The sequence below is a fragment of the Phalacrocorax carbo genome, chromosome 6 (genome assembly GCF_963921805.1).
Source record: "Phalacrocorax carbo chromosome 6, bPhaCar2.1, whole genome shotgun sequence".
Taxonomy (NCBI): domain Eukaryota; kingdom Metazoa; phylum Chordata; class Aves; order Suliformes; family Phalacrocoracidae; genus Phalacrocorax; species Phalacrocorax carbo.
The window spans coordinates 22,450,901-22,476,690 of NC_087518.1; the positions used below are offsets into that span (position 1 = coordinate 22,450,901).

Here is a 25,790-nt window from a genome sequence, read left to right on the forward strand (position 1 = left end):
TCTGTGCTTAACCACAGCGAAGTAGCCTGAAATGGTATCGTCCTGACTACCCTGAACTATTTTCAATTAGCTATATTAAATAAATGTTAGAAAAGCAGAAATTATGATTGTAACAGCTGATAATAAATGGAGGCTCTTTCTGCCTTGCATTTGAAACCTGTTCTTGAGCTGGGATTAGCTGACACTACCCTTCAGGATTTTGCCATGTTTAATCTATGCAAAGCTTTTACTACACACTGGTTTGAGTTTTGGTTGACTACTATCTTGCTCCTCTTGCAATCAAACACCATAGGTGAAGAGGGAAGTTGTTTATGGCAGAGATAGTCAGACTTCAGATGCTAAAAGCTCCCCAAGAATCTGGATACCCAATTACTTCTAAAGTACTCATTTAAATACACGTAAATCAGTGAGACAAATCTTTTGGATACTGCAAACTGTGCTCTGATTTTGAGAGAGGAAAAGGAATGGTGTTATGTAAGCTATTATTTTTAAGTTCATAGTCAACAAAATTAGTGACCTTTGAAAATTTGATGGTTATCCATCTTAGACTCCCATACTGACCTCTGTATGGGAAGAGGTTGCACTTTGAAATGTTTACAGCCACTCAAACATCTGATCTTCTAGTTCCAGAGAACTTGCATTTTGACCAATGTGGAAATCTTTATCATTCAGAGCGAGATATGGTCGTCATGAAGAGGAACTATGTTCCAATTCCAGATTAATCAGTTCCTGTTAGATGATTGTGGCCATTTCACCTTTCTGAGTCTCAGTTTATAATGGTTGTAAAATGGACAAACGATCCTAGATCGTTACATTGGACAGCTTTTAAACCTTAAAAATCAATATAGCAGCAAGGAATTTATTGCTGGTGAGAGAACTCCTAGGTATCTTGCAAGATTAATGTTTCCCTAATTTGTTCTAGTGTGAAAGTATATCTTTTTGTAAGATTGTGTTTACCTAGAAATCTACTGCTTTGAAAGATTGTCTGGGTAGTACTAAGATACTAAGCGAAGTAGAATGCATTGATCCTGAGGACCCCCAATGGGAGGATTAAGTGAAATCTTTGAAGGGAAAAGCGTGGAGTAGAAGATGTAGTATGGTGCGGCTTCAGAGGAATAGATGCTAATCCAACCTAAATAACATTGGGAGAGTGGAAGCCCACTGAATAACATTGCTTATCTATTATCCATAAGCAGCTGAGAATACAGATTTTCTTGATTGGCCAGAAAATGTGACTGTCCTGATTTTCAAGCTGTTTTATGAAATAAATTGAGAGTATTATTGCATCTGTGATTGCCTGAGGACACCTTTCTCAGGTCTCCACTTGAGAAATTCTGGCACAATAATCTAATTTGGACACACTGAAAAATAGGGGTCATTTATTAACACTTGAAATGTGCTCTGTAGCATATGTATGCATGGCTTTTTCCAGTGAAGATCCTCTCTGCCATCTTAGAGCGCAGCTTGGTGACAGGCATGTTTTACAGGTGGTTAAGAATGGGATTTCTGGACAGTTTCAGGTATGATCCTTAAGCATGAATTCTCACTGATTTTGGAGGGTTGTAGGCTTAAGTATCTATCATAGATCTGACCCAAAGCAATGTTAAAATACAGAATTGAATGCTATGTAACTGCTGCTGTTGGACCACATAGGATTTTTTTGTTGGTTTATTTCACTTACAAACACATCTCATCCACATATATGCTTTTATCTGTGTTGGAATTCAAGGGCCTTGAGTAAATTTAAAGACAAATGTTAAAAAATGTGTTTTCTTGGGTGAATCTGAAGCAGGCTCCCCTGATTGAGAAGTAAATGGCTTATTACTCCCCCTGTTGTAAGGGGCGGGGGACTTAAGGATTGCTGCCTTAAACCAGAAGTTAGGCTCCAGCTGGAGTTCTTGGAGCAGCCCAGCTAGGGGAGGAGATTTGAGCTGTGTTTTTATTGCTGTTAATTTCATTAATAGTAGAGCTGTTGTCCAGGAAGAGACTAAATTCTTGAACCCAAAATATGCACAGACTAAGTGCTTCAGTTGGAAGGTGCTTTTATTTAATCTGAGAATGTAGTCATGAACATGGCTTGTGTATAAAAGTGATATTAAGATATCTGGAACATGCTTACAGTCATTAGTTTTCAAATGATTGAATTAGCAAACTAGATTCCTTCACCGTTGGCAAGTGCCACAAACAGCAGTTGCAAGCTTGTAAAAGTCTGAGAGGGAGAAAAAGCAGTTTCCAAAAAGGGGGGAAAAAAACATACCAGATCATTTGCTGCAGCAAATAAGGTTTTGTCTGCTATTATTAAATAGATATAACTAGGATTTTTTTCTAGACAGTCAAATAAGATAAAAGTGGCATCAGTATGAATGTTCAAACCCCAAAGTGTGGATCTGGAAAAATGTTTTCTGATGTGCTATTGTTCAGGTTAGGCAGATGGAAATAAAGCTGGTAATCTTGCAGATTGGTGCAGGCTCATCCATTTTGAGAACAAGGTAAGCCACATGTGCACTCTTACCTGATATGAAAATGCATTTTTTCCTTTTTAAACTTCTTCCTGATGAACTGTGTACCTTTAGAAAATGGCAAGCTTAACCTAATCTTCCCCAGTGGCTTACTATTCAAACAAATGCCCGGGGCGGGGGGGAAATAACCTTTTCCTTTGCCTCCTTGAGAAAGGTATTTGCCTTCTAAGACTCTGGCTTGGACCTTATACTGAAAAATATGCCCCCTGAGATCAAGGAAAATTGTCTCGTAGTGACTGACACTAGTAGTTAAGTTTCTGCCTTTGAATGAACAGCTGTCCTCTTAGAACATAAATGGTTAGTGGGTTGAAACTGAAGATTTAACACTTTCTTTTTAATGAGGCCTGATGTATTACTGACAAGGTTTCTCAAGCACCTCTGCTGTCTCCAAAAACAATCTATTTGCCTGGCCCTTGTGAACAAGTAACCTGGCACTTAACTTACCCAGATGACATATTTTTGTCTGGGACTGGCAGGTTTTCGACTTCTCCTGCTTGTTGGTCTGGAATCCTGATCAGCTTAATTATACCAATTAACTTCTGGACCAGTGTGGCATCAGTGTCACTGATGGAGATCTTCCAGAACTGGCAAGCACTAGTTCTGGGGCATAGACTTTGAGGGGAAAATTGTTCCAAATATTGACTGTGGTTTTCAGATTGCAGCATTAGCATTTGGTTCCAAATTGTCTTGTGTTCTCCTTGATATGTTGATGTTCACCAGATGGTGTCCCTTTTTTTTTTTAATAAAAGTAACAGGCTTTGATTCATGACAGAAACCAACATTTGTTATCTGGCTTCATGACCCTATCAGTTGGCTTTCAGTTATGAGTAATGCCCATGTTGGTACATAGATGTCGTCTGGTAAGTTTGCTGTAAATAAATGTGTGTAAAACAAACAAAAAAAAAACCCAAACAAAAAAAACCCACACAAACAAACCACAACAAAAAGCCAGAAAAAAAGACCTAAAAAATCCAAAACCAACCCCAAACCAAAAAACTTAACAACCAGCAAATCAATTCCTTCATGAGTAAACTCTTAGTCTATGTTTATACTGTAGTAAGTAAAGTGGATAGTTTGTCTTATATTTAAAATGAATGTGTGAGAGCTAGCCATTCTTAATGGTTCCAGACAAGAAGAGATATTAGTGGATATACAGGAGATGCCTAAGGAGATTGTTTGTGGTGTGGTAGGTTTTGGGGGTTTTTTTTGACCAAAGCAGCGTGCTTTGAAGCTGCTTAGTAGGTAGAAAGCTTGAGAAAGGTAAAACCAAAATTAGTGATTGGTTTACAATGCACATGCCTTCCATACTGGTAACCCTTGTACTACATTTCAATGTATGCTAAATAATCCTATGCTAAAAGCTGTTTAGAATCATTACTGAAGTCAAAAGGTAAAAAGACCTGGGTACTTTATTAGCCATATAAATTAAATGCCACACCACACAGGTATGACTGCCCTAGACTGAGGCATCCCTTGACCAAGGAATCCCGAGTTCTCTCAGCCCAGGATCTGTAGCTGAAGATGCACAGGAAGCATATATGAGTAGGGGCTGCACACAGAGCCTCAGATTTGGTACCTTGCCAAGTGCAAATTGTCATGTGTAGAAGACTTGCTACCGTGAGTATGGAGAATATCAAAGATTTGTGTCCCTTAAAGGGTATTTGGTTACAGAAAGTTGAGTGTGAGATGCTGCTGAATTGATGTTAAGGGAACTAGAGCTTAGATACATAGCTGCAAAATCCATAGAAAGTATGTGTTTTGTTCAGGGTGATGCCAACTCTTTAGAGCAGAATCTGACCCACTGCTTCTCTTGAGACAGGCTTTCAATGTAGCCTTAAAATGATTCAGGACAGGGGTGAAACCTTGCCCTGTTGGTAATATAAGGCAACTGAGCTATCAGTTAAAACCAACAATGACGGGTTTTCATGTATTGACCACTTGCAAAATTCTCAAACTTATCTTGACTTTTTTTTCTTTTTCATTTTTTTTAAGTGAAATGAAATCAAATCATTCCATTTGTCTCCTACCTTCAGACTGAGCTTCTTGATTGTCCTTATCACTTCAAGACAGAATGTTTTATAGATATGCTAGGCACCTCAATATTGCAGCTTCAAATGCACAATTCGGCAGGACGGGAGAGTGGAGAATTTCTTTCCATTTAAACTGCTTGTAGTTCAGAATGAAATCCCATTTAAACTTAAAGGTTTGTATTGAAGTTTGAAGATCAAAGGAAATAGAATAGAAAGAAAATGTGGCTTTAGCTTGGAGCTCTATCTGAAAAGGGTACCCTCAGATTCAGGGATTTTCTTTCTCTCTCTTCTGCATCCCCCTCCAAAAGGGTATGTTTCTTGTAGTTCCTACTGAAAGAGGCTTAGCTGTATTAACACGTGCATGTGCCTGCAGGCTTTTTGGTTTGGTGTGCAGTATATGATAACTATATGCAAGAATCACAAATGTAGTTTTTCTTATTCAGAAAATAGGGCTATTTAAAATAAGACATGATCTAAAATGTAGAATCAGCACCAAAATTAGAATAATTTGGAATTAGCAGTGTTGACAGCTGCTATTGTCAGTCAATAGGCTTGTAAACTACGAACAGAGCATCTGCTATAGCTGCCCCCTCTCCACCAGGCTTGGGGAAGTTCAGACCTGTGATATGTATGGCTGCTAAAATTGTATAAGGGTTTTTGTGGGAGTTGTGGGAGGAAAAAAATGAATTGCAATAAAGTGATACAAATTGAAGGAAGCTTGAGTTGCATGAAGATGGCCTACACATCCTCTAAAAGTGTGGACCAATACCTCTCTGTTTGTCAAAATGTATTTCTAGTCTCAAGTCTGGTGCATGGAGCTTTGTGGATCTTCTCTGTAGGGCAGGTCTCTAAGCTTTAGAAAACATCCTTCTCTGGAGGTCATCCAAAGTGACCTGCCCAGTCACAGGGAAAATCTGATCTCAAATATGTCAGGATGTCATCCGGTAAAGAATAAGTTGGCCATGGCAGTGTTTTCAGATTTAAGACAAACCCAAATATCCCCAAATTTAGAAACTGGAGATGGCAGAACAACAACATTAAACCAAGGGAATCATCCAGCACAAAAATACATCATTTTTGTTCCCCAAACTCTGTTTTTATTAAACTGCAGCTTGTGAAATGGTGTGACTTTTTCATCATCATTTTATAGGAATTGTGATTTTTAGTCCTTTACCCTTCATAGCGAAGCATGAAATTGAAACGTGTGCATTTTTTTTTAGGGCTAATAAAAAGAATTGCATACACTGTTTTATTTTTCTCTCTCTCCCCTCCCTCTACTAATGAAGATATACCTTTTCAACTGTTAAGAGTTAACAACAGCCTTTTAAGATTAGATATCCATTTTAAGACAGTATCTGGTCTAAATTTGGCCTGATTTGGTACTGGGAATTACCTGGGAAATTTTAGGTTGAGGAACATGGTGTACTTAGTGAAATTCTGGGTCTTTGGCTCAGATTCAAGGCATACAGCTTGCAATAGGTAGCATTGACTTTGCTGCAGCTTCCCCCTTCAACAGGGGCCTTCTTGTAGCTGCGCAATTGTGAGTGTTTATACAAAACAGGAGTCATTCACAGGTTGGTGATCAATAGTCAGTGCCTATATTAAATATGGGAAACTTCAGACTGGAAGGATGCTCTTTGTGATGTATTCAGAAACATGTTGCTCCACATGTCGAACTACTCGTATCTAAAACAATAACACAAATTAACAAAAAATTTATACAATGACAGATGGGAGATGCTTACAGACCTCAAACCACTATCCCAGGAGACTTGATCAGCACAGATTAAAGGAAGGCAATGTGTGTCATGTTTTCACCAAAGGAACTATGTAGGTCTTTGGGGACATGTCAGCTCCTGATGAATTAGGCAGTGTGCCAGTTTTCACAGGCTTCTAACAACACTAATAACTAACCTGAAGGCTGCTGCAGGACTGGCTATGGCAGATTTGGACTGAGCTAAGGGCCACTGGCCTAGTAGACCAGTTTCATATAGCTAGTTCTCCCCTTCTGTGTCCACCAGTCTGTGCAGACTGCAAACCCCGAACTATCTTTAAGGGAGCAGTTTGAGCAGTTCTCTAGGCTCACTAAGAGGGGTGCTGCCATACTCCAATACAACACACAAAGTGACACCCTTTCAGCAACACTGCAGGACCACCTCCTCCATCTCTAGGCTACGTAGAGGTGGCTATATGTCAGCAAATGTGGCTATATCCTATCAGGGCATTGTCATCTTTTGGAAGAAAAATAACATGCAATTTACCAGATTAGTAAAAATTAAATAACATACACTACCTGCACTTACCCTGAGACTTTTTTTCCTCCCCCCCTTCTGTAGGAGGTGGCTATGATCTTTTCTGGAGCCTTTATGTTATGTGCCTTTTTTTGCCTTCACAAGACAAACAATCTTTCATACCTGATCATTTGTACATGCTGGAAATAAAGAGGCTATTAGAAAAGTGTAGCAATACTGTTATTGAAGATTAGGGGTTTGCACTGTTGCACTGACACTTAAAAAACCTGCTCTAAATTCTGCCCCAGCCTACTGCTTGGGTAAGTTACTTTGCCTTTCTGTTGTACTCGCTGCTCCCTTTTTCTGTCCTGGCTTCCTGCATTGGTGTGTCTTCAAGGTCTCATCTTTGTGCAACTGTCTGAGCCAGCAGAAGCTCAATGCCTTTAAAGCAGGAAGTCACAACTGCCCAACTCCTGCCTGCAGTAGCTCAGTGGAACTGCTGTAGCCAGGGCAGGAACTATTGGGACACTATCACAAATAAGGGTGCAAAACGGGCCAGTGGGGAAAAGATAGATGGGTAGGCTCTTTGCCTGTGGGCAGACGAGAGTAGTAAAGGGGAGAAGGGTGGATGGGAGAAAGGGGTATGTAAGGGGAGCAAATCAGGTGATAGGCAGTACCTGACCTTGGCTTGCTTCTGTGGCCAAAAGGGACCTGGTATGTTGGGTTATTTCCTGGGTAAGGGGGTACTGGAACCTGTCTTGGCATCAGCCAGGATGCTGACTGTCACCAGTCATGACCTTTTATGAACCTCTCCATGTTCACTAGCAGTTGCATTTTCTACACTGAAAACCAGTGTGGGCTCTGGTTTTGCACAACACAGATGCTTGTGAATACCAATTAGGGCTAAAGAATATTATGAAATTAATGTGAAGATCAACGGGCAAACTGACTTTTATACAGGAGTAACTTAGATTATTACCCTGGTCTATAAAACTTAAGATGGATGGGAGTACAATCAATAGACAAGAGTCCAACTAAGTATGGGAATGCTGTCCTTAGCTAGACAGCATCTCTAGAGCAAGCCTTATTGAACAGCTGACTGTAGAAGTAGATGTGTGGTTGCAGTAGATGGTAAATATTATATTTTGTTGCAGTCTAGAAGCAAATAATAGAAATTGCAACAAAGACTGTAAAGAAATACAACAATGGAAACAACAAAGAAAACATGTTCAATAAGGTGGAACCACCAAAGTGTCTAAGCAAGTAGGTACCCCACATAGTAAGGGCTGTTTGGTTCTGTCATAAATTGCTAGAAATGTATTCAAAGTTTGGCCCAGAAATTTTTTGATGTGTAAATATAGAGTAGTAGGGGCAGGTTGTGCTAACATGAGCTGAGCAATAACATACTCAAATAATGTATAACTACCCACAGCCTTGTTAAAATCACTGGGATTGATTGTGAAGTAGTGTTAGTCAGTATAAAAGCCTCATAAGAGAGTGATTATCAATTACTCAGTTTTGATATAATTCCATGATAAGTGGAAAAAGTTTTTTTTCTCTTTGCATCTCCCTCCATGATCAATTGCCTAATTTAAATAAAAATTACACATGATCCAGATGGGAAAATCATTACAGGCTTATAAGAAAATGTTAACATTGTTGAAACAAGCTTCAGGTGGACTCCCAAGATTGTCAGGATGATTTTGCACTTGTGGTGCAAGTGTGTTTTGATTTATCTCTACTCTGATGTTAAGAAGAACAACAAAAAGCATTGTCTTTCAAAAACCACCTTACTACAGGTTATATGGCCAGCACTTTTCATAATCTTGCAACTTGTGTTTCTTGTTTATTTCTCTTTTTTTATTATTTTCTTATATTTTTCTGGATGGTTACAGAATCCTTTATAATTGCAAATGTATACCTTTGATAGTCAGTTCTTTAAAAAGAGCTATGAAACATTTTTGTGGAGGGTTAAGTGATAAATATTTATTTAAGGATCTGACCATAATATGTCCTAATAGCAATACAGTGAAAGAGACAAGCTCTTTCTGCAGGTTAGACCTTCGTATCTTTCACATCAAGAGTGAATTTCACACTAGGAGAGCTCTTTGCACTACAGAAGCGGAATATAAGTCTCATTACTGAACTGAAGCTGGACTTAAGAGAGTAAATCCTTGTGGTTTGGGCTCAAAATTACACAGGTATCTCAGAAGGGATCTCTGTATGCCACAGAGATGTGAGCAGTTCTGGTGATGTTATTTGGCTTTTATTTTTTGTCTTTGTTTCTGAAGCACTGAATTATTCTTGCATGTGAAGACTGGACAATTGAAAAGTTGATGGTTTTCCTTCTTGATGGTGGTGTGACTGTCTTCAAGGTATAGTTGTACATGCCATCCTTATCATAGAATCATAGAATGTCCTGAGTTGGAAGGACCCGCAAGAATCATTGAGTCCAACTCCTGTCATTGCACAGGACAACCCCAAAATTCACACCATATCTCTGAGGGTGTTGTCCAAATGCTTCTTGAATAGCGTCAGGCTTGGCACCATGACTGCTTCCCTGGGGAGCCTGTTCCAGTGCTTCTCCAGACTCTGGGTGAAGAACCTTTTCTTAATATCCAACATAAAACTCCCCAGCACATTCATGCTATTCCCTCAGGTCCTGTCATTGGTCACCAGAGAGAAGAGATCAGTGCCTGCCCCTCCTCCTCCCCTTGTGAGGAAGCTGCAGACCGCAAAGAGGTCTCCCGTCTTTTCCAGACTGAATAAACCAACTGACTTTAGCCAATCCTCATACTGCTTCCCCTTCTAAACCCTTCACCAACTTTGTGAAGCTTTTAGTGCACTCCTCTGGACATTTTCTAGAAGCTTTGTATCCCTAATATACTGTGGCACCCAAAACTGCACACAGTACTCGAGGTGAGGCTGCACCAGTGCAGAGTAGAGTGGGACAATCACCTCCCTTGACTGGCTGCAATACAGTGCTTGATGCACCCCAGGACACAGTTGGCCCTGTTTGCTTTGTATGCTTGTGACAACTTGTGCATCCCATGAGAGACAGATAAGTGCTAAAGAAATTGTAGCATACCTTAAGGAGAAGCAAAGCAGAATCTTTTTAGGAAACTATTTTGTTTCCTTCACATGCGGGCTCTACTGGGTAGCTAGAGAGAAAATTTGTTCCTTTAAGGCAGCTAGAACTGGGAACAAGTAGATGAGTTTTCATATAATGTCTTAGAGCCCGAAGGACTAGGTATCAGTGTGTTTCTTCAGTATGGGTGAAATCTATCTGTAAATATTTACAAATGGGCAAGGGAATGAAGCTCTGACCACTTCCATTGATTTCCCCTTCCCCCAAACTGATGCCTTCCAGGTATGTGTTCTAGTCTGAGGTGTCAGAGATTGATAATTTAGTGGTACTTAAATATAGTAAACCTACAGTTTGCATCTGTTGTGTCATCTGACTTCTTTGACGAGGCAAGGGATATGCAATCATTTGACAGCCTCCTGCCTGTTGCTTTGCTCCCAACAACTTCTGAACCTGTTGATCAATGTCAGCTGTATTTGACAGAGAACTTAACATCTTAAATACTTCTACTTAGAAGCCTCATAAAATCAATTAGAGGTCAGAGATGAAAATTAATCAGTTTCCCGAAAAGTTGCATTGTAGATTGAACAGTAGATCTTTGTAGTGCAGCATATAGGTTTTTAATGCATCTTTTATGCTTTTATATACCTTCAAAAGATTTCTCCAGCACACAGCTCACCGTATCTCAGCTGACAATGATACATCAGTTTACACCACCTGCAGATGCGGCAGCTTTTGTGGATTACCATTTAATATTTAAGCATGCATAGCTTTCAAAAATACCTCTGGAAAGTAAATATATGGTATATAAATAGTTAAGAAGAAAGAGTAGAGATGCATAGAATGTCTACATATGGCTCATACAACCAGATGCTCAGAGGATGTGTAATTTAAATTTCCTTCTGCAAGTGCTGCTGATGTCATTAGTGAAAGAAATGTAGCTGGCTGTTCAAATTTAATCAGACAAATGCTTAGACCTGTGACACTCTTACTCCCTTATATCTGATTTAATTTTCTTTTTTTAATCAGAGGAAAGATTATGTTAAAGTCAAAATGTGGACTTGTATAGGGAAAAAGGAAGCTTTTAACTTGAAAATACCAAGCAGCTATGGACAAGCAGCCAATGTACTTAAGATACTGCATACAGCTCTTTGTTTTGGGCCAACTGCAGAAGTACTAAGATCTAGCTAAGGTCCTTGATTTGTTGGTATATTATCTTTGGAACTCCTAATGTGCTTCACTGACTAGTCATGGAAATTTGGGTGAAATCATGTGATGTTTTATTAGGCAGTAAAAATATTGAGTCACTCTTTAGTTTGTGAAAGCTAAACACAAGACAACCATTACAGAAAATCTCACGCCATTAAATTCATCTAAAATCCAGCAGTATTTTTCAGATAAGGCCCTGTTGCTACCAAGCTTTTCCACAAATAGGTATCTGCACAAAACCTAAACCTTTTGTAGTTCCTTTCAGTAAAATCAAAGTGAAAATATGGACAGTGGTGTTTAGATTTTGCCTCTTTCTGTGGTGAAAATAAAATTGCCTGTAGTTCAACTTCTAGAATAGGGATGCTTTTCCTGCCCACATTTGTCTTGTCTCTGATCGCTCTTGCTGTTGCTATTATTTCATATTGCAAAAGATCAAGTCAGCTTCAGTTTGTTTGCTCAGTGTGGTTTGACAGAACTCTATGGAGCACTCAGCTGGGGAATCAGATGCTTGTGCAGATGCAACTAAGGACTGATTTTGTCACAGTGACACTGGATTCCAAATACCCATGTCAACAAATGAAACAGGGGGACAAGCACTATGAAACAACTCTGAAAATTGTGATGCCTTTTTGTGAACGGCAGAAATTATAAGGAAGTTCAGAAGAGGTGAACCAAAAGAAAAGGAATTTGTCTTGTCTCTTTGTGGGTTGTTTTCCTCCCTCCCTCCCTCCCTCTCTCTCTGTTTCAATATGCAATTCAGCAATTGTATATAAAGGAAAATTCTCCTCCCATTAAGAAACCAAATCTGGCATAGTTGCTCATGGGGCCAGTGAGAATTGCACAGAGTATTGAATCAAAATGAATGCTTTGTGGAAGTCCACATAAATGGACCGTATTTTTCACAAGAGATCTGAAGTACCAGTAGGAAAAGTTAGTAGCAGCATTCTTCAATGCATATGGGTTTCTGCTATATATGTGTGTGGTAGAACAGCATGTGTAATATCACCTGGTATATGCTATCTATGTGCACAATATTTTGCTTACTACTTCCAAATAGTATATCTCCTATAAAAGGAAGATTTTTTATTAAAACAAAACTCTCCTTGTAGACATCTCAGAATGGAAGTCCAATGAGCTCAGCAGTCCTATTTTTACACATTCTATGTGTCAATCCCATTTCATATACTCCAGGACACTGCTGACATGGGATATATATTTTGCTATTAAACTTAGCATATGCATGGCATTCTCTTGACTTGATTGCCCAATACAAATAGAATCGTACGTGCAAGTAACCCATGGCCACATCTGGAGTCCCACTCAGGTTAGAGGCGTAACACCTTCAAAGTTTTATGAAGCCAATGTGGCATTTTATATAACAGCATTTCTTGAATGAAGCTGCTGTAGTCTTGCCTTATGTGGAGCCCTTGGAGCTGCTGCCCTCCTGGGAGGGAGGAACAGAATGGATTGGAGGGAAGGGAGTAATGAACTTTGAACAGAGGTTCATCATTTAAAGGAACCTGGGGTTTCCTGCTGACTGTGTGTGCTTCTGAACCATTCTTTATTGCCTTTTGATATCACTTGTGAAAGAAGATAGTAATATTACTGTTCACTTTAATTTTATGCAGTCAGTTCTAAACTCTTCAAATTCACATTTATGCAGAAGGAGAAAGAAAAATGCTTTTATTAAGTGGCACTCTTTCTTTCAGTTTCCCCAGTTGTGCTTATTATCTTGGCTGCTATGTGTGCTTGGTTCTCTGAGTCATTCTTCTCTATTGTGGTGGTGATGCGGGACAACCAGATGGTATCCAAAACCCTCATTTAGAGGGCTTTCTCCTCTTGGCTGAGCAACCCTAGTAACTGAAGTCAAGGAAGCTCTATTGTGCACTGAGGAATGTGGTGGAAAGCTGCTGTGTCCTTCCTTGCACACTCAGTATTGATATAAAGGAACCAGGGAGCAAAGACTGACTTATTTAAAAGATCTCTCCATCTTCTTCCTACAAAGCGTAATATTGCATAGTGAGTGTTGTACCTGCTCTGCTGGCTGACAACTACAATTTGTATTTCATTTTGTGCAAGCCAACCCACAGAGCTTACATAAATGACTTTCTGTCCCATTCCATGTCAGACCAATTTTAAATTTAAATCCCAGTGCTGTGGGATATTGCCTAATCAGATTAGAGAGCATGTACCAAGTATCTTTACTACTGTATCACCAGTTCTTCTAGATTGTTGTAAGTCATAGTTTTTGAAGTATTACTGTGTATGAAGAGTGTGGATTGGAGCTTGGGGGCACTCCCCTAATTTTAGTATTATAATTATCTTTTGTAGTAGTAGTAGTAGTAGTAGTAGTAGTATTAATTTCTTATGCTTGGAGAAAATTGTTTTTCATCGCATGGAAAAAACCCTACTTTCAAGCCTATGTAATGAAAGCATTTTTTAATTGTCTGATGCTGATTTGCTGTATCATCCTATATGCACAACTGTACATTCACTGACACCACTGACTGTAAATTCTCCAGCATGGTCTCCCAATAGAATAATGACATCAGCAGCGGTAGGGCAGGACAGGTGCAAATTGGTCAGTCCCCACCTCCATCCTCTCAAAACAAGCCTCTGCTGAGTCTTCAGGCTTGCCACTGCATGAGGTTGCTGAATTCTTGTAGTGTATGCAGTGGGGTGTTTACCAAAGGCTGTGCTGTACAAACAAGTGAAGGACATCTCCACGTGTGATTCTTTGAACTAGTGCTTTCAACCTCTTTTAATATTAAAAACACCAGGCTGCCTGCCAAACCCTTCTCGCCCTCGACATATATGTGTGCACACTTGCTGGAGTGTCTTGTGAAGTTTCAGCCTTACATTCAGCATTACAGTAGTGATGGAAACAGGCCTGGGCACCTTCCTCCAGCAGGACTCGCAAAATCCCAGCTTCTTTGGTTTATTCATGAAGGTTTTCTAACTAACCCTCCGATTTGTCTTTGTTATGGAATCTCACACTGGACTAAATTACTCACATTATACAACAGAGGTTTTAATATATATACCCAAACGTCTCCGGAGTCTGATAGGGCTGGAAGAGCAAGGGCAGGTTCTATGCCCAGCACTCTCCTGCAGAGCCCTCATTATGAGCCAAACAAGAGATATACATACATATATCTTTCTCTATGTAGTGTTGGTTTATTAGGGGGGTTTTTTGTTGTTTTGGGTTTTTTTCTCTACCCATCCTCAACACACTCAGCCTCTTCCAATACTTGGGAGTTCCTGAGGATGATAAATCACAGGCCAGATGTAAATTACAACAACAAAATCTAGTACAGGACCTGTTTGTAAAAGTACTAGACTACCCTGATGAACTTTAACTTCGTTCAGCCTGTGTTGGCTAAAAAGAAACAATTTCAGTTCTTTATCTTCATCAGTAGGTGGTGCTGGCAAACTGCACATTTGTTAGTGCATTCTTGGAGCTCTGCACCATAAATTCACAAACATGTAGGTGGGGAGGTCAAAATTTCAACATGTTCTCAATCCAGCCCCATTTTGCTGACATGGTGATCTGTATTTCCTTGTGCATAAGCAAATGCATTATCTGAACTGCTTAAACTTCTGACTACAGCCAGACATGATGTTTATTGGTACACAAAATTGGACAGGCTTGCATTGAAATACGGAAAATTAAGTCCATGGTTTTATGAAGGGGAGATACAGACACAGAAGGACTTGTGAGGATGTGAAAGTACATACATGGAGTATTCCTCCTTGAGTCCCATCTTGAAGTGGAACGGAGAGGAAGGTTACAAGCATGATCCTTGTTTCTCTCCTTACCCTAGCATACCTGCAGCTGATTTCTTCTTCAGCTTCCAACTGAATTTTTTTTTTAATTTTTGGATGTGGCCTTATAATAAACATTATAATCATGCAGTGATCTGAAATGAGAATAAAAGCACTCCTTATAGCAGAGTCTTTACATGGTTTTTTATGTTTCTTTTGACGTAATTTATGATTAGAAGAGAATGGCTAATAATCTCAATCCTCCTTTACACAATCTGTAAATAAAATTATTGTTGATCTTTGCATGACCTTGTGGCCAATGTTGCCAACATTGCCATAAGGTGCATCTTCACACTGGCAAGTGTTTCACTTGCTGCAGTCTCTGGTTTGAGGCCTGGTGATTGGCATATGGTAAAAGAAGTTAATAAGAGGAACCAGACAATAAATGAATCATGAATGGGCATACAGTAGACATACAATAGACTCTAGCTCACTGTGGTCTTTCCGACTGAAGTGGAGCTGTGGAAGTCTGCAGGAGTTACATGCACTTCAGAGTTGACTGAAATGTCCCAGGTCATTTTTCATAACACGCATTTACTTCCTTGATTTTTCCTTCCTTTATTTAGATTTTGAAAATTTACCAGTATGGTTTTTGAAAAGGTGCAAAAATGCAACCCGCAGTAGGAAACAGAAACTGAGCAGTGATTATTGCAGCCTGTTGTCTTACAGTGCTTATAATTCAAGCTTAGTGAAACATTTGTCTTATATTAACAGCTAATTATAGCCACATATAAAACTTTGTGTCATTACCGAGGATTAAGTCTTGTTGCTTGATCCGGTTTATTGTTTAATACCTTTGGGGCTGTTTTAGAGAAAGGTGTTTTGGATAAGGGCATGCTGTTCATAAGTTTTTAAATTCACTATTAAAGGTGGCAAGTGCTATTGCTTGATAGCTACAACTCCTTGCAAATAAAGGAACTTTCCAATCATGGGAATTCCCCTTTAGTTTTTTAAATGCAGAATGATTAAATGGAACAGTTTCATTGCCCAGGTTCTGGGCTGTTATATATGTTATTTACTGGGCTGTTAAATAGAAATCTCATTGCTGATTCGTCTTTTGTATATATATACATATGTATAAAATCTGGACTGTATGCTATGTACAATACAGTGATGCATTTTAGAATTATTTTGTTTCTGTAGACTCATAAGAACTTAGGAAAAGATTTCTTATGGGAAAAAAGAATCTTATAGGGAAAAAAATTTAACTGTGGCTTGGAGATTGGTTTGGGGGACTACGTTAGTTCTGCTCTATTCCTACTGAGTCACTAAGAAAAAAATCCAAGCTCTTTGGTGAGACACCCTTGTTGCAAAGCTATTTCGGCAACAAGGTCTCTGGTCACTGTACATTTATAAGTTGCTTAAAGTACTGCTGAAGCAAAACTGAATTCTGTGATCTTGTGTTTTACAGATCCATCCACAAGCTGGTACAGGACTAGCGACTAGCTCACAAGCCATCCCGTCATTTGGGGGGCTGTTGTATTTTTCGTGCTGAAGCCCTAACTCCCCGGGTTGGGTAACCGCGAGCCGCAAAGCTGCTGTCCACGTGGACTGGTGCTGAAATCTCTCGTCCGGCTGCTGCCAGACCCTCTCCCGCGAAACCCAGAGACATGGCAACAAACGGGACAAAAGTGGCAGATGGACAGATATCTACAGAAGTTGATGCTTCAATCACCAATGACAAGCCTAAAACCTTGGTAGTAAAAGTGCAGAAGAAGAAAGATCTTCCAGACCGAGATACTTGGAAAGGGAAATTTGACTTTCTTATGTCCTGTGTAGGTTATGCCATTGGCTTAGGGAACGTGTGGCGATTTCCATACCTTTGTGGCAAGAACGGCGGAGGTATGTTTGCTGTTTCATGCTTACAACCTCTGATATATTTCTATATTAGAATTCACTATAAAAATTATCAGTAAATGATAACTTGGTTTTAATAGGTTTTTCATCTGTATACATGCTTTTTGGTTTGGGGGATTTTTTTTTTTTTGCTTTACACTTGTCCAGGAGTGCTGGAGCCATTTTGGAGTATGATGTTCTGCTTTGAGGTCTGCTCTGGGGTTTATTCTAATTTCTAGTTGGCAGGTGCTCTTAAAAATCCATAAGGCATTAGAACCTAAAACACATTGTCTTCCAACCCATCACAGCCCTCTCTTTTGGACTGAGTTTTTGGGAGGATTGCATACAGCTTGCAATACTGACTCTGAGCTTGCCGTAAAAGGCTAACTTCAGCTGGAAAGCAGCCAGTTCTGGTTAAAGTCTTCATGTTACCTGCATGCTCTTGTGATAGATGAAGGCAACAAAATACCCAGGCTTTTGGATTTTAGCTTTTTACTTAAACAGAACATATTTAAATGATAAGGAGATATATTTTCCCCCTTATTTTCACCTCTTGAGATACTGGTAGAGAAGTGTACATGTGCTTTCCACTATCTTTTTTGAAAAGTTACACTTAAGAGGAAAAAATGTGGGCTCCTTTCCTATATTGGAAACAGTGGTTTTCCCCACTGTAACAGAGTTTTTCATTCTTCTTTTTAGGTGCATTCCTGATTCCCTATTTCCTTACTTTAATTTTTGCTGGAGTGCCACTGTTTCTTTTGGAGTGTTCCCTTGGTCAGTACACATCTATAGGAGGCCTTGGAGTGTGGAAGCTTGCTCCAATGTTCAAAGGTACAGTATGAATTTGGATTACTTTCTGTTTGTTTCCAAGTTGCAGAAGTTGCACAAAGTGACAGGGCAAGGATGTTTCTTTATGCCTTCATAATTTTACTTAAACCATAATTTTCTACAGAAAACCCTAATATTCTGAGGTGTAACTGGCAATTTTGAAACACACTGGGGTATTATTCATTCCCCATTAAAAAGCAAGAGTTAGGCATTAGAATCTCAACAAACTTATTTCTGAACTTCAAAAACTTTTATTTTTTCTTAGGAGCATACAGATACTGTTCAAAATAGCATATTAAATCTAGCAATAACTGGCTGAGCAGGTATAGAACTCTGATCACAGCAATTTGGTAAACATTGTTTCTGTGTGACGTCATAGAGTTTTGTAACTCCTGTTGTTCTTTATTGAAATTCAAAAGCCAGGCGCTTCAAAATGACAATTTCATGCTGAATTGCTTAAGACAAGCTCACTCCATACTTAGTGTTTAGCTAGTTTGAGGTTTCTCATTGCTAGAACCTCAACATTTTAATCTAGATTCTGCATAGACCTACAAACCTCACAACCTGTGCTTTTCACTCTCTAATCCCAAATCCTTTGACACTTAAGAGCTCCTGAGCTGACTTCTGGACCAGTAGAGGAGCAAGTTACACGCTGACTTATGAATTACTTCACACACAGGACTGATAATTAGCATAGGGTGAGCTAAAAGTTTGTTTAGAGTGGATTTTGTTCTAGGAAGTTTTGTATTGGGAAAATCCAGAGAGATTAAAATGTTTCTCACAGATAAGTATTTTAACTTTGCTCAAGTATAGACCTTACTTTGCATTATACTGATTATTTTGAGCACTTCCTCCTGTTTAGTGTCATGTGGCAACTGTCACCAGCCTGAATATTTTAAAATACTCCTGAAGTCTCCATGTGGAGTAGAAGACAGGGCATTCTCATTGTGGAACTCTTGACATTTCTTTAGTCTGAGGTGACATAATAGCATTATACTAAGCACCAGGCATTTTGATCAGTGTGGCTACCTGGTCTTGCAGCTCATACTCAATTTGCATGCATCTGTTAGAAGTTTCTGTGGGACTGCTGTTTCAGAGAATGAGCTGATTTAGCTCTTTTCCCTAGAAGTAAAAAATGGTTGTGAAATCTCAGCAGCAGCAGATGTGACTGCCTACAGTAACACATAGAGAACTGGATACTAAGATTAAATTTATGGATGACTGAACTATCACCCAAATGGTATTTCTAAAAATTTAACTCAGCTTCCTCAAAATTTGGTAAATGATATCTGCCCCATATGTTGTATTTGTCCTTCTGAACTTCAGCTCTTCAAATGGCATTTGTACAGACATTACTAAAAGTTACCTTCTTTTGTATCTTTTTGTTTTCTTTATAGGTGTGGGACTAGCTGCTGCAGTCCTTTCCTTTTGGCTAAATATTTACTACATTGTGATTATTTCATGGGCCATATACTACCTGTATAATTCCTTTACCACTGTAAGTGTGTGTGTTGGAGGGGGTGTTGGAATTGTTTGTTTAATGTAAAGCAAAGTGATATATAGATAGCTGATTAATCTGTCTCACTGTAAAGGTGTGAAGCTAACACAAAATGTATAGAAATCAGTAGGATAAGCCATTTCTTACTAAAGGATAACTGTCCCTTTTAAGTTTTTTTTTTTCTCCAGAAGAAAGGTAGAACAGAAAACTGTGAGGAAAATATTCTGTTCCAAGAATGTCAGTGGAGAAACATAATAGGTTATTCTGGAGCCACAGGCTTCTCTTTCATACCAATTCATTTAAATTTCCTCATCTTAATCTTCAGAGCCACAGCTCTTTCATCTGTACCCTTTTAGTTTCACTTATTACCTGTCTCTGCCCTTTAATCACAAGCATGCCTGTTTGCTTCTCTGCTTACCTGCCAGGCAGCTGCAAGTCATGCTCAGGCTTCGGACTTCCTGTCCTGGCAATGCTAATGACAGTAATGCCTTTGAGCCTACAGGCCAGTCATTCCCGAGAAAAATTCTAGTGTAAAACTGTTGGTTTTTTTCTTCAGTAGCAGCAACATAAATGTTAGTTCTTTGAGAAGTGGTATCATTGCAATGTGTTTTAATAGTGGAGGGGTTTGTGAAAGAAACCCCCATGGAATGGAAGGTCTGTGGTTTGATTAGCTCTGAACTTCCATTCATAGTTGTTATTTTGCTTTGTTTTCTTTCCTTTTAACTTGATTTTTAGCTGCCTTTTTCCCCCCCCTTCATTAGCTGAGTAGATCTTGTCTGATTAGTGGGTTTTGGTCATCTGAGGAAGCGTTCTTACATAACTCTCAATAATTAATGCATTATTGTTCAGTTGTTGTCTCTTCTACAAATTTTGTCATGCTTATTGTTTAAGGCTTTAAAGAATTGTCCCTTGACCTGTCTGAGAGTGACAGGATGACAGAATCTTTTTTTTTTTTTGTTATCCTCAGATTTGTTATTGATGCAAAAGGTCAGTCATAGTCTGGAAGTGGTGCACTGGCCCATATTAGATGAATATTAACTTCTAATTCCCTTAAAGCCTTTTATCCTTGTATTTAAAACATGCAGTACCCTGATACAACATTTTCTGTGAGAGGATTTTCCAAAATTGGCCATCAGAATATCTAAGTTGTATATAAATGAGATTCATTCTAATGGATATCATGTGGAAACAGGTTCTGCTTCTCAAACTTCTGAAAGATAACAATGTAACAGACACATGTAGAAAATGCATGTAATAAATAGAAAGTTTACATTTTCTTAATTGTCCCCTGACCTGAGGGGAAAATGGAAATCTCTGATCAATAACCATTACACCTTTATTACCTCTAGTGCAACAAGAGGTAACAGGACCTCCACGAGCTCCTTTCTGCTGCCCTTGTTTCTTGTAATACACTCAGTATACTCTCACATGCCAAGAGGTGTTTCAGACTCCAAAGCATTTGGGCTGATATATTAAAGAAGGGAATAAATATTTTCACATCTGATTCACACAGTTGATATGCAGTTAAATAACTTATGGCAGACATGTACCCCAGGAAGATCAGTGCACTGCAGAACTCAAAGTATGTTAGTTTTCCACTCAACTGTCATTTTTAGTAAAGAGAGAGATACCTTTGGTAATACTTACTTAAGAAGTGTTTGACTGTATGGATTTTTCTTTCTCTCTTTCTTAAATAGACTCTTCCTTGGAAACACTGTGAGAACCCATGGAACACTGACCGCTGCTTCTCCAATTATACCTTAGCAAACACCACTAACATGACAAGTGCCGTGGTCGAATTCTGGGAGTAAGCTGATAATTTTTCTCTATATTATTCCTGTGCATATGCAAGGATCAGCTTGTTATCATTCATATACTATCTTCTGAATTAGTTGTCAAATACACCATTCTGTTGGCTTATTCTAGACACAACATGCACCAAATGACTGATGGATTGGAAAAACCAGGGCAAATCCGATGGCCGCTAGCAATTACTCTAGCAATTGCCTGGATTCTGGTGTATTTTTGTATCTGGAAGGGGGTAGGCTGGACTGGAAAGGTAAGATTAAAAAGTACTGTAAATACATTTCAATTAAAAATGCCCATTTTACTCAAATATTCTGAAAATTCTTGAGGTAAGAGGCACTGGGGATAGTTTTGCTGGAATAGCTCTGTGAAGTGCTTAATTTCTATCTTTCTTGAATTGATGAAGCACCATGTTTTTGAAAGAGCTGGCTCCTCTGTAGCTAGCTCGGACCGCAGTCTTGGATGGTATGTTCACTTAAAAACTTCTTGGCTTTGCCAGGTATAAAATTGCCTAAAAATATACCTGCGTGTTCCTGGGATGAATATTCTAGCTAGTTTGGATAGCAATAGAGTGAAAATGCAGTGTTTTGGCTTCAGTGAGAAGCATGCATTTATTACACAGCTCTTGCTGGACTTAGATGTGTAAGTAAGTGCTGAAGCTGTATTGCATATAAGAGTTACTCCCTCCTTTTATTATGCTAAATGAGAGCCATAGGTGGTTCTTACCACGGGCATGCTTGCATGCTGTGCTTCTTGGAGTCTGGCTGGTTTCTGAGTGCAAAATAAAATTGACTAATGAATTAAAGGAAATTCTATTATCGACAGACCCTTCTCCAGGAATGAAAGGGCAACAGCATCTGACACTGGCATATACCTGTCCCTCTCCCCAAATGGCAGGAAGAAATCTTAGGGAAATGAAAAGCCACAGTCATGAGGTCTGGTGGCAACTGAAGGCTTGGGTTATAAGACCTCAGTCCTGGTGTATGAAACTAAGACTTTTTTCACACTGAAACAACGAATTGTTAACTTTTGACAAGATAGTTGTAACTGTGACCTACTTCAAGCTGCATGCTGAACATGGCCTAGTTGAACTCAGACCAAACCATTTCATTTTGCCTGTCTGCAAAGAAGGTGGCAAAAAAGGGCTGTTTCTTTGGAGTGACTTCATAGTGTCTTTTTTTATAAGGCTTTTGAAAAGGCAAGAGAGTAGGATCCTTTAGGGCAATTATATCAACATAAGTGAGGAGAGAGTGTTAAAAATACAAATACAGCTGTCTGAGAGCAGGATAACAATCTAACAGATGTTGTTCTATAAGCAGGATAGGAGTACTAGAACCTTGTGCTTTAGGGATGTCCCCTTGATGAATGAAATAAAAAGAAAAGCATGAGCCCCTCATGAGAAAATATCCTAGTCCACTAAACTCCACCTTCAGGAAAGTTAGCAACAGCACCTGTCTTGTAGACATGCTGTTTAAGGAATTCTGCAGTAGGCACTCGCCATTCCTCACCAAGCTTTTCCACTGATAAATGCTTACATTTTGAAAGTCAGCCTCAGTTGCTGCTACAGTATTTTTAGGGAGCAAATATTTTCTTAAGTGTTAACGAGCACAGATCATTCTTCCTTCCACACTTACAATGTCTTGTTTCTTCATATCAGGTGGTATATTTCTCTGCTACTTATCCCTATGTTATGCTGCTTATCTTGTTCTTCCGTGGTGTAACACTGCCTGGAGCAAAGGAAGGCATTTTATTCTATATAACTCCCAACTTCAGTAAGCTTTCAGACTCTGAGGTAAATACTTAATCCTTGTAAACAAAAGTTTCACTACTAACTGTTCACCTTTCAGACATATGACCTGCTCTTCAGTGCAGAAACAGATTTTTAAAAAAATTATTTCCTGCAATCAGGTCTGGCTGGATGCTGCCACACAGATTTTCTTCTCCTATGGTTTGGGTCTTGGTTCACTGATTGCCCTTGGAAGTTATAACCCTTTCCACAATAATGTTTACAGGTAAGCAGATGACTGCACATATTACAATGGCACTTTCCTGTCTCAGTTGGAGCTGGATTCTGTCTTTCTGTGTACTATATTGTTGAAATAAAGTATAGTCCCAAATCTGAATATTAAATGTGATATCTAACAAGGAATGAGGTGTATAACTGCATTTATAGTAATAGGAGAGACAGTATGACTTGTTCAGCATGAAATGGAACCCAGACTGTGAAATCATAAATCATTAAATCTTTTCAGAGGAAAAAAGGGTAATATACTGATGAACAGTAGCGTTGCTTTACCTACTCCTTAAAGCACCTTACCTTTATTTCAGGGACTCCATAATAGTGTGCTGCATAAACTCGTGCACAAGCATGTTTGCTGGCTTTGTCATCTTCTCCATTGTTGGATTCATGGCTAATGTCACAAAGAGGCCTATTGCAGATGTCGCAGCATCAGGTACCCAATATATTTTTCTCTAAGTTATTCAGTGACATCAGTTATTTTTTGTCCGTACAACTCCTTCATGTAATTTTTCAAAATCCTCCCTCAAAACATTCCTCAGCTCCCTGTCATTTCAGTCGCCCTTACTGATTGCAAAAGGGAGAGCATTGCTTCAAACCTGTCAAGACAGCACCACCAAAATAATTTCATGTCCAGCAGACTGTCTGCCTGCCTGCCTAATGCTCTGAAACCTTTGGTATGGAAAGTGGTCAGAGAGAGACTCATCTTGGGCTGACACAATGAGTACTAATGAATACTACTTACAGGGAAAGCATTTACAAGAGGTGGCAGCGCAGGTTGCTGCTTCAGTGCTTAGCTGTGACATCAGATTATGAACCTCTTGCTACTGAAATTCTTAAAAGCAAAATGAAAGGAGGAATGATGGTCATGTTTTTGGAGCCTGTATTCTCAAATTCAGTTAGGTTTTTAAATTCATTTTACTGTTTCTTGAGGTTGATCCTTCTTGCCCCCTTTATGGCAGATCCATTTCTCACCTGTTCAGACCTACAGCTATCAGGCAATTTTATGAGACCCTTTATTATGAAAGTCATTTTACTTAGGGCAGTAAGATGTCCATGGAAAGATTCTGCTATTCTTTGCAATTCCTTGTCTTTCTTCCAGATGAAAAAGCTTAAAGTAGCGAAGCAGATGGTTGCCCTAACCCAGCTGGTGTACCAGATACTCATTTAGCAGTTCTGGCCACAGATAACAGAAAGCTTGGTTGGATGTTGCCGGTGGACAAAAAGTTGCTAGTCTTATTATACTAGCAAAAATATCCCATTGATGAAATATTCCCTTAGTTAGAAAAACAGAGAATTTAAGCCCTAAAAATAATCTTCAATAAACTACACATACAAAGAAATTAGCAAAATAATTATGATGGCATACACTGTTGTCAAAAATGCTCTGGAAAGTCAGTGATGTGTGAAATAAGCTTCTTGGATTTATGTATTTGATACAGGTATAACTACATAAAGACTACACCTGCAAACAAAACTATATTTTTATATCATATTAAGCTCCTAAATACATTTTAAGATACCTAGGATAACAGACTTTTCAAAGATCCACATGACCTCCTATGGCCAGTAATTGCAAAGGATATTTGAAAATTTGACCTTTTAAAAGGCTTCTGTTTCTCCTAGCAAGCTCAGAAACTGATGCTTTATTTTAGCACCATGAGACATGTTGTTTTGCGTTCTTCTATACAGCTTTGTGAAACAAACAATCTTATTAAAAGCTGGAGCTGCATTTTGGTGGAATGTGCGACAGAGTAAAGTTAAGAACGTATTAATCTTAAGTTTATTTTGCTTTTACTAGTGCCATTTGGAAGGCATTCCAATCATATCTGCTATTGCTACCAAATAATTGTTTCAAAATCTGCATTGCGTTTACTCTGACAATTCAGGTGTCTAATGCCAATCCTTAAATCACTGGTTTGAAAGCTATGGAGGTCCAACCAATTGTCACAGACTGACTTACTTTTAATGAAAACTGAAAAATCAGATACCTCCCTCAAGTGAGGCACACTAATTTTGTTTCTGTGATCATTTAGTTTCCTACAGGTTTCCCTCTTAACCTGACATCAGCTGTTTTCCAGCTATGCTATGACAACATAAAGAGCTCCTTCTTTTTTAATAAGAACTTATATTCCACTTCCAACACTATGCCCCCATCAGCAGTTAGTAGGAACACAACTAAAAAGGTTTGCCTGTTTACAGCTACATAGTTCATTAAAATGTGTATTTTAAGATAATGGAATGGAATGGAATAGCAAATGGGAATACTGTAAATGCTGGAAAGTGTCTTCTCCATTTCCGAGCTGTCTTTGTTTCTCTTCTGAACTACTTGGTGCAAAGCAGAAGATTACAGCTATCAATAACTGCTTGAGAGGGAGAGAATGCTGATCAGTAACAGAAGATGTAATCCTAGCCAAGAATAACATTCCCTGTCCTTGCTATACAAAGGTGTTTCTCAGGAGCAGCTTCTGAACTGCATCTAGTATTTTGCTTGCTTGCTTGCTTGGTTCTGGGTTTTTTTTTGTTGTTGTTGTGGTTTGGTTTGGTTTGGTTGGTTAATTTTAAAAAGTAAAATACGTGCTGATTAAGCTGAATTCTCTGATCAGATGCTGCATCCATGACTGAGTCATTCAAATAAACCTAAAACCTATGTATCAACAGGAGCAATTAATCACAACACCCAATCAATCACATTGACATTTTCTTTCCTGTTTCTCCTACCAGGCCCTGGACTGGCATTTCTAGCTTATCCAGAAGCAGTGACACAGTTACCAATTTCTCCTTTATGGGCAATACTGTTCTTCTCCATGTTGCTAATGCTCGGAATTGACAGTCAGGTAAAACTGGTGTAAAAATTAATAATTAAGACAAATTTTCTGAAACCGTATGGTAGAAGGTTAGCCTCT

General features: G+C 39.0%; 1 protein-coding gene across 2 annotated transcripts in view; it reads left to right on the forward strand.

Annotated features, from left to right (window-relative positions):
* SLC6A1 (solute carrier family 6 member 1) overlaps window positions 1-25,790 on the forward strand; it is a 64,304-nt gene that overhangs the window by 29,462 nt on the left and 9,052 nt on the right. For both annotated transcript variants that reach the window (XM_064454237.1, XM_064454238.1), the window contains exons 2-10: window positions 16,311-16,741; window positions 17,435-17,566; window positions 18,961-19,061; window positions 20,759-20,868; window positions 20,988-21,120; window positions 22,525-22,659; window positions 22,776-22,879; window positions 23,196-23,320; window positions 25,609-25,721. In XM_064454237.1, the coding sequence (XP_064310307.1) occupies window positions 16,510-16,741; window positions 17,435-17,566; window positions 18,961-19,061; window positions 20,759-20,868; window positions 20,988-21,120; window positions 22,525-22,659; window positions 22,776-22,879; window positions 23,196-23,320; window positions 25,609-25,721 (1,185 nt within the window). In that variant the 5' untranslated portion in view covers window positions 16,311-16,509. The remainder of the gene's footprint in view (window positions 1-16,310; window positions 16,742-17,434; window positions 17,567-18,960; window positions 19,062-20,758; window positions 20,869-20,987; window positions 21,121-22,524; window positions 22,660-22,775; window positions 22,880-23,195; window positions 23,321-25,608; window positions 25,722-25,790) is intronic.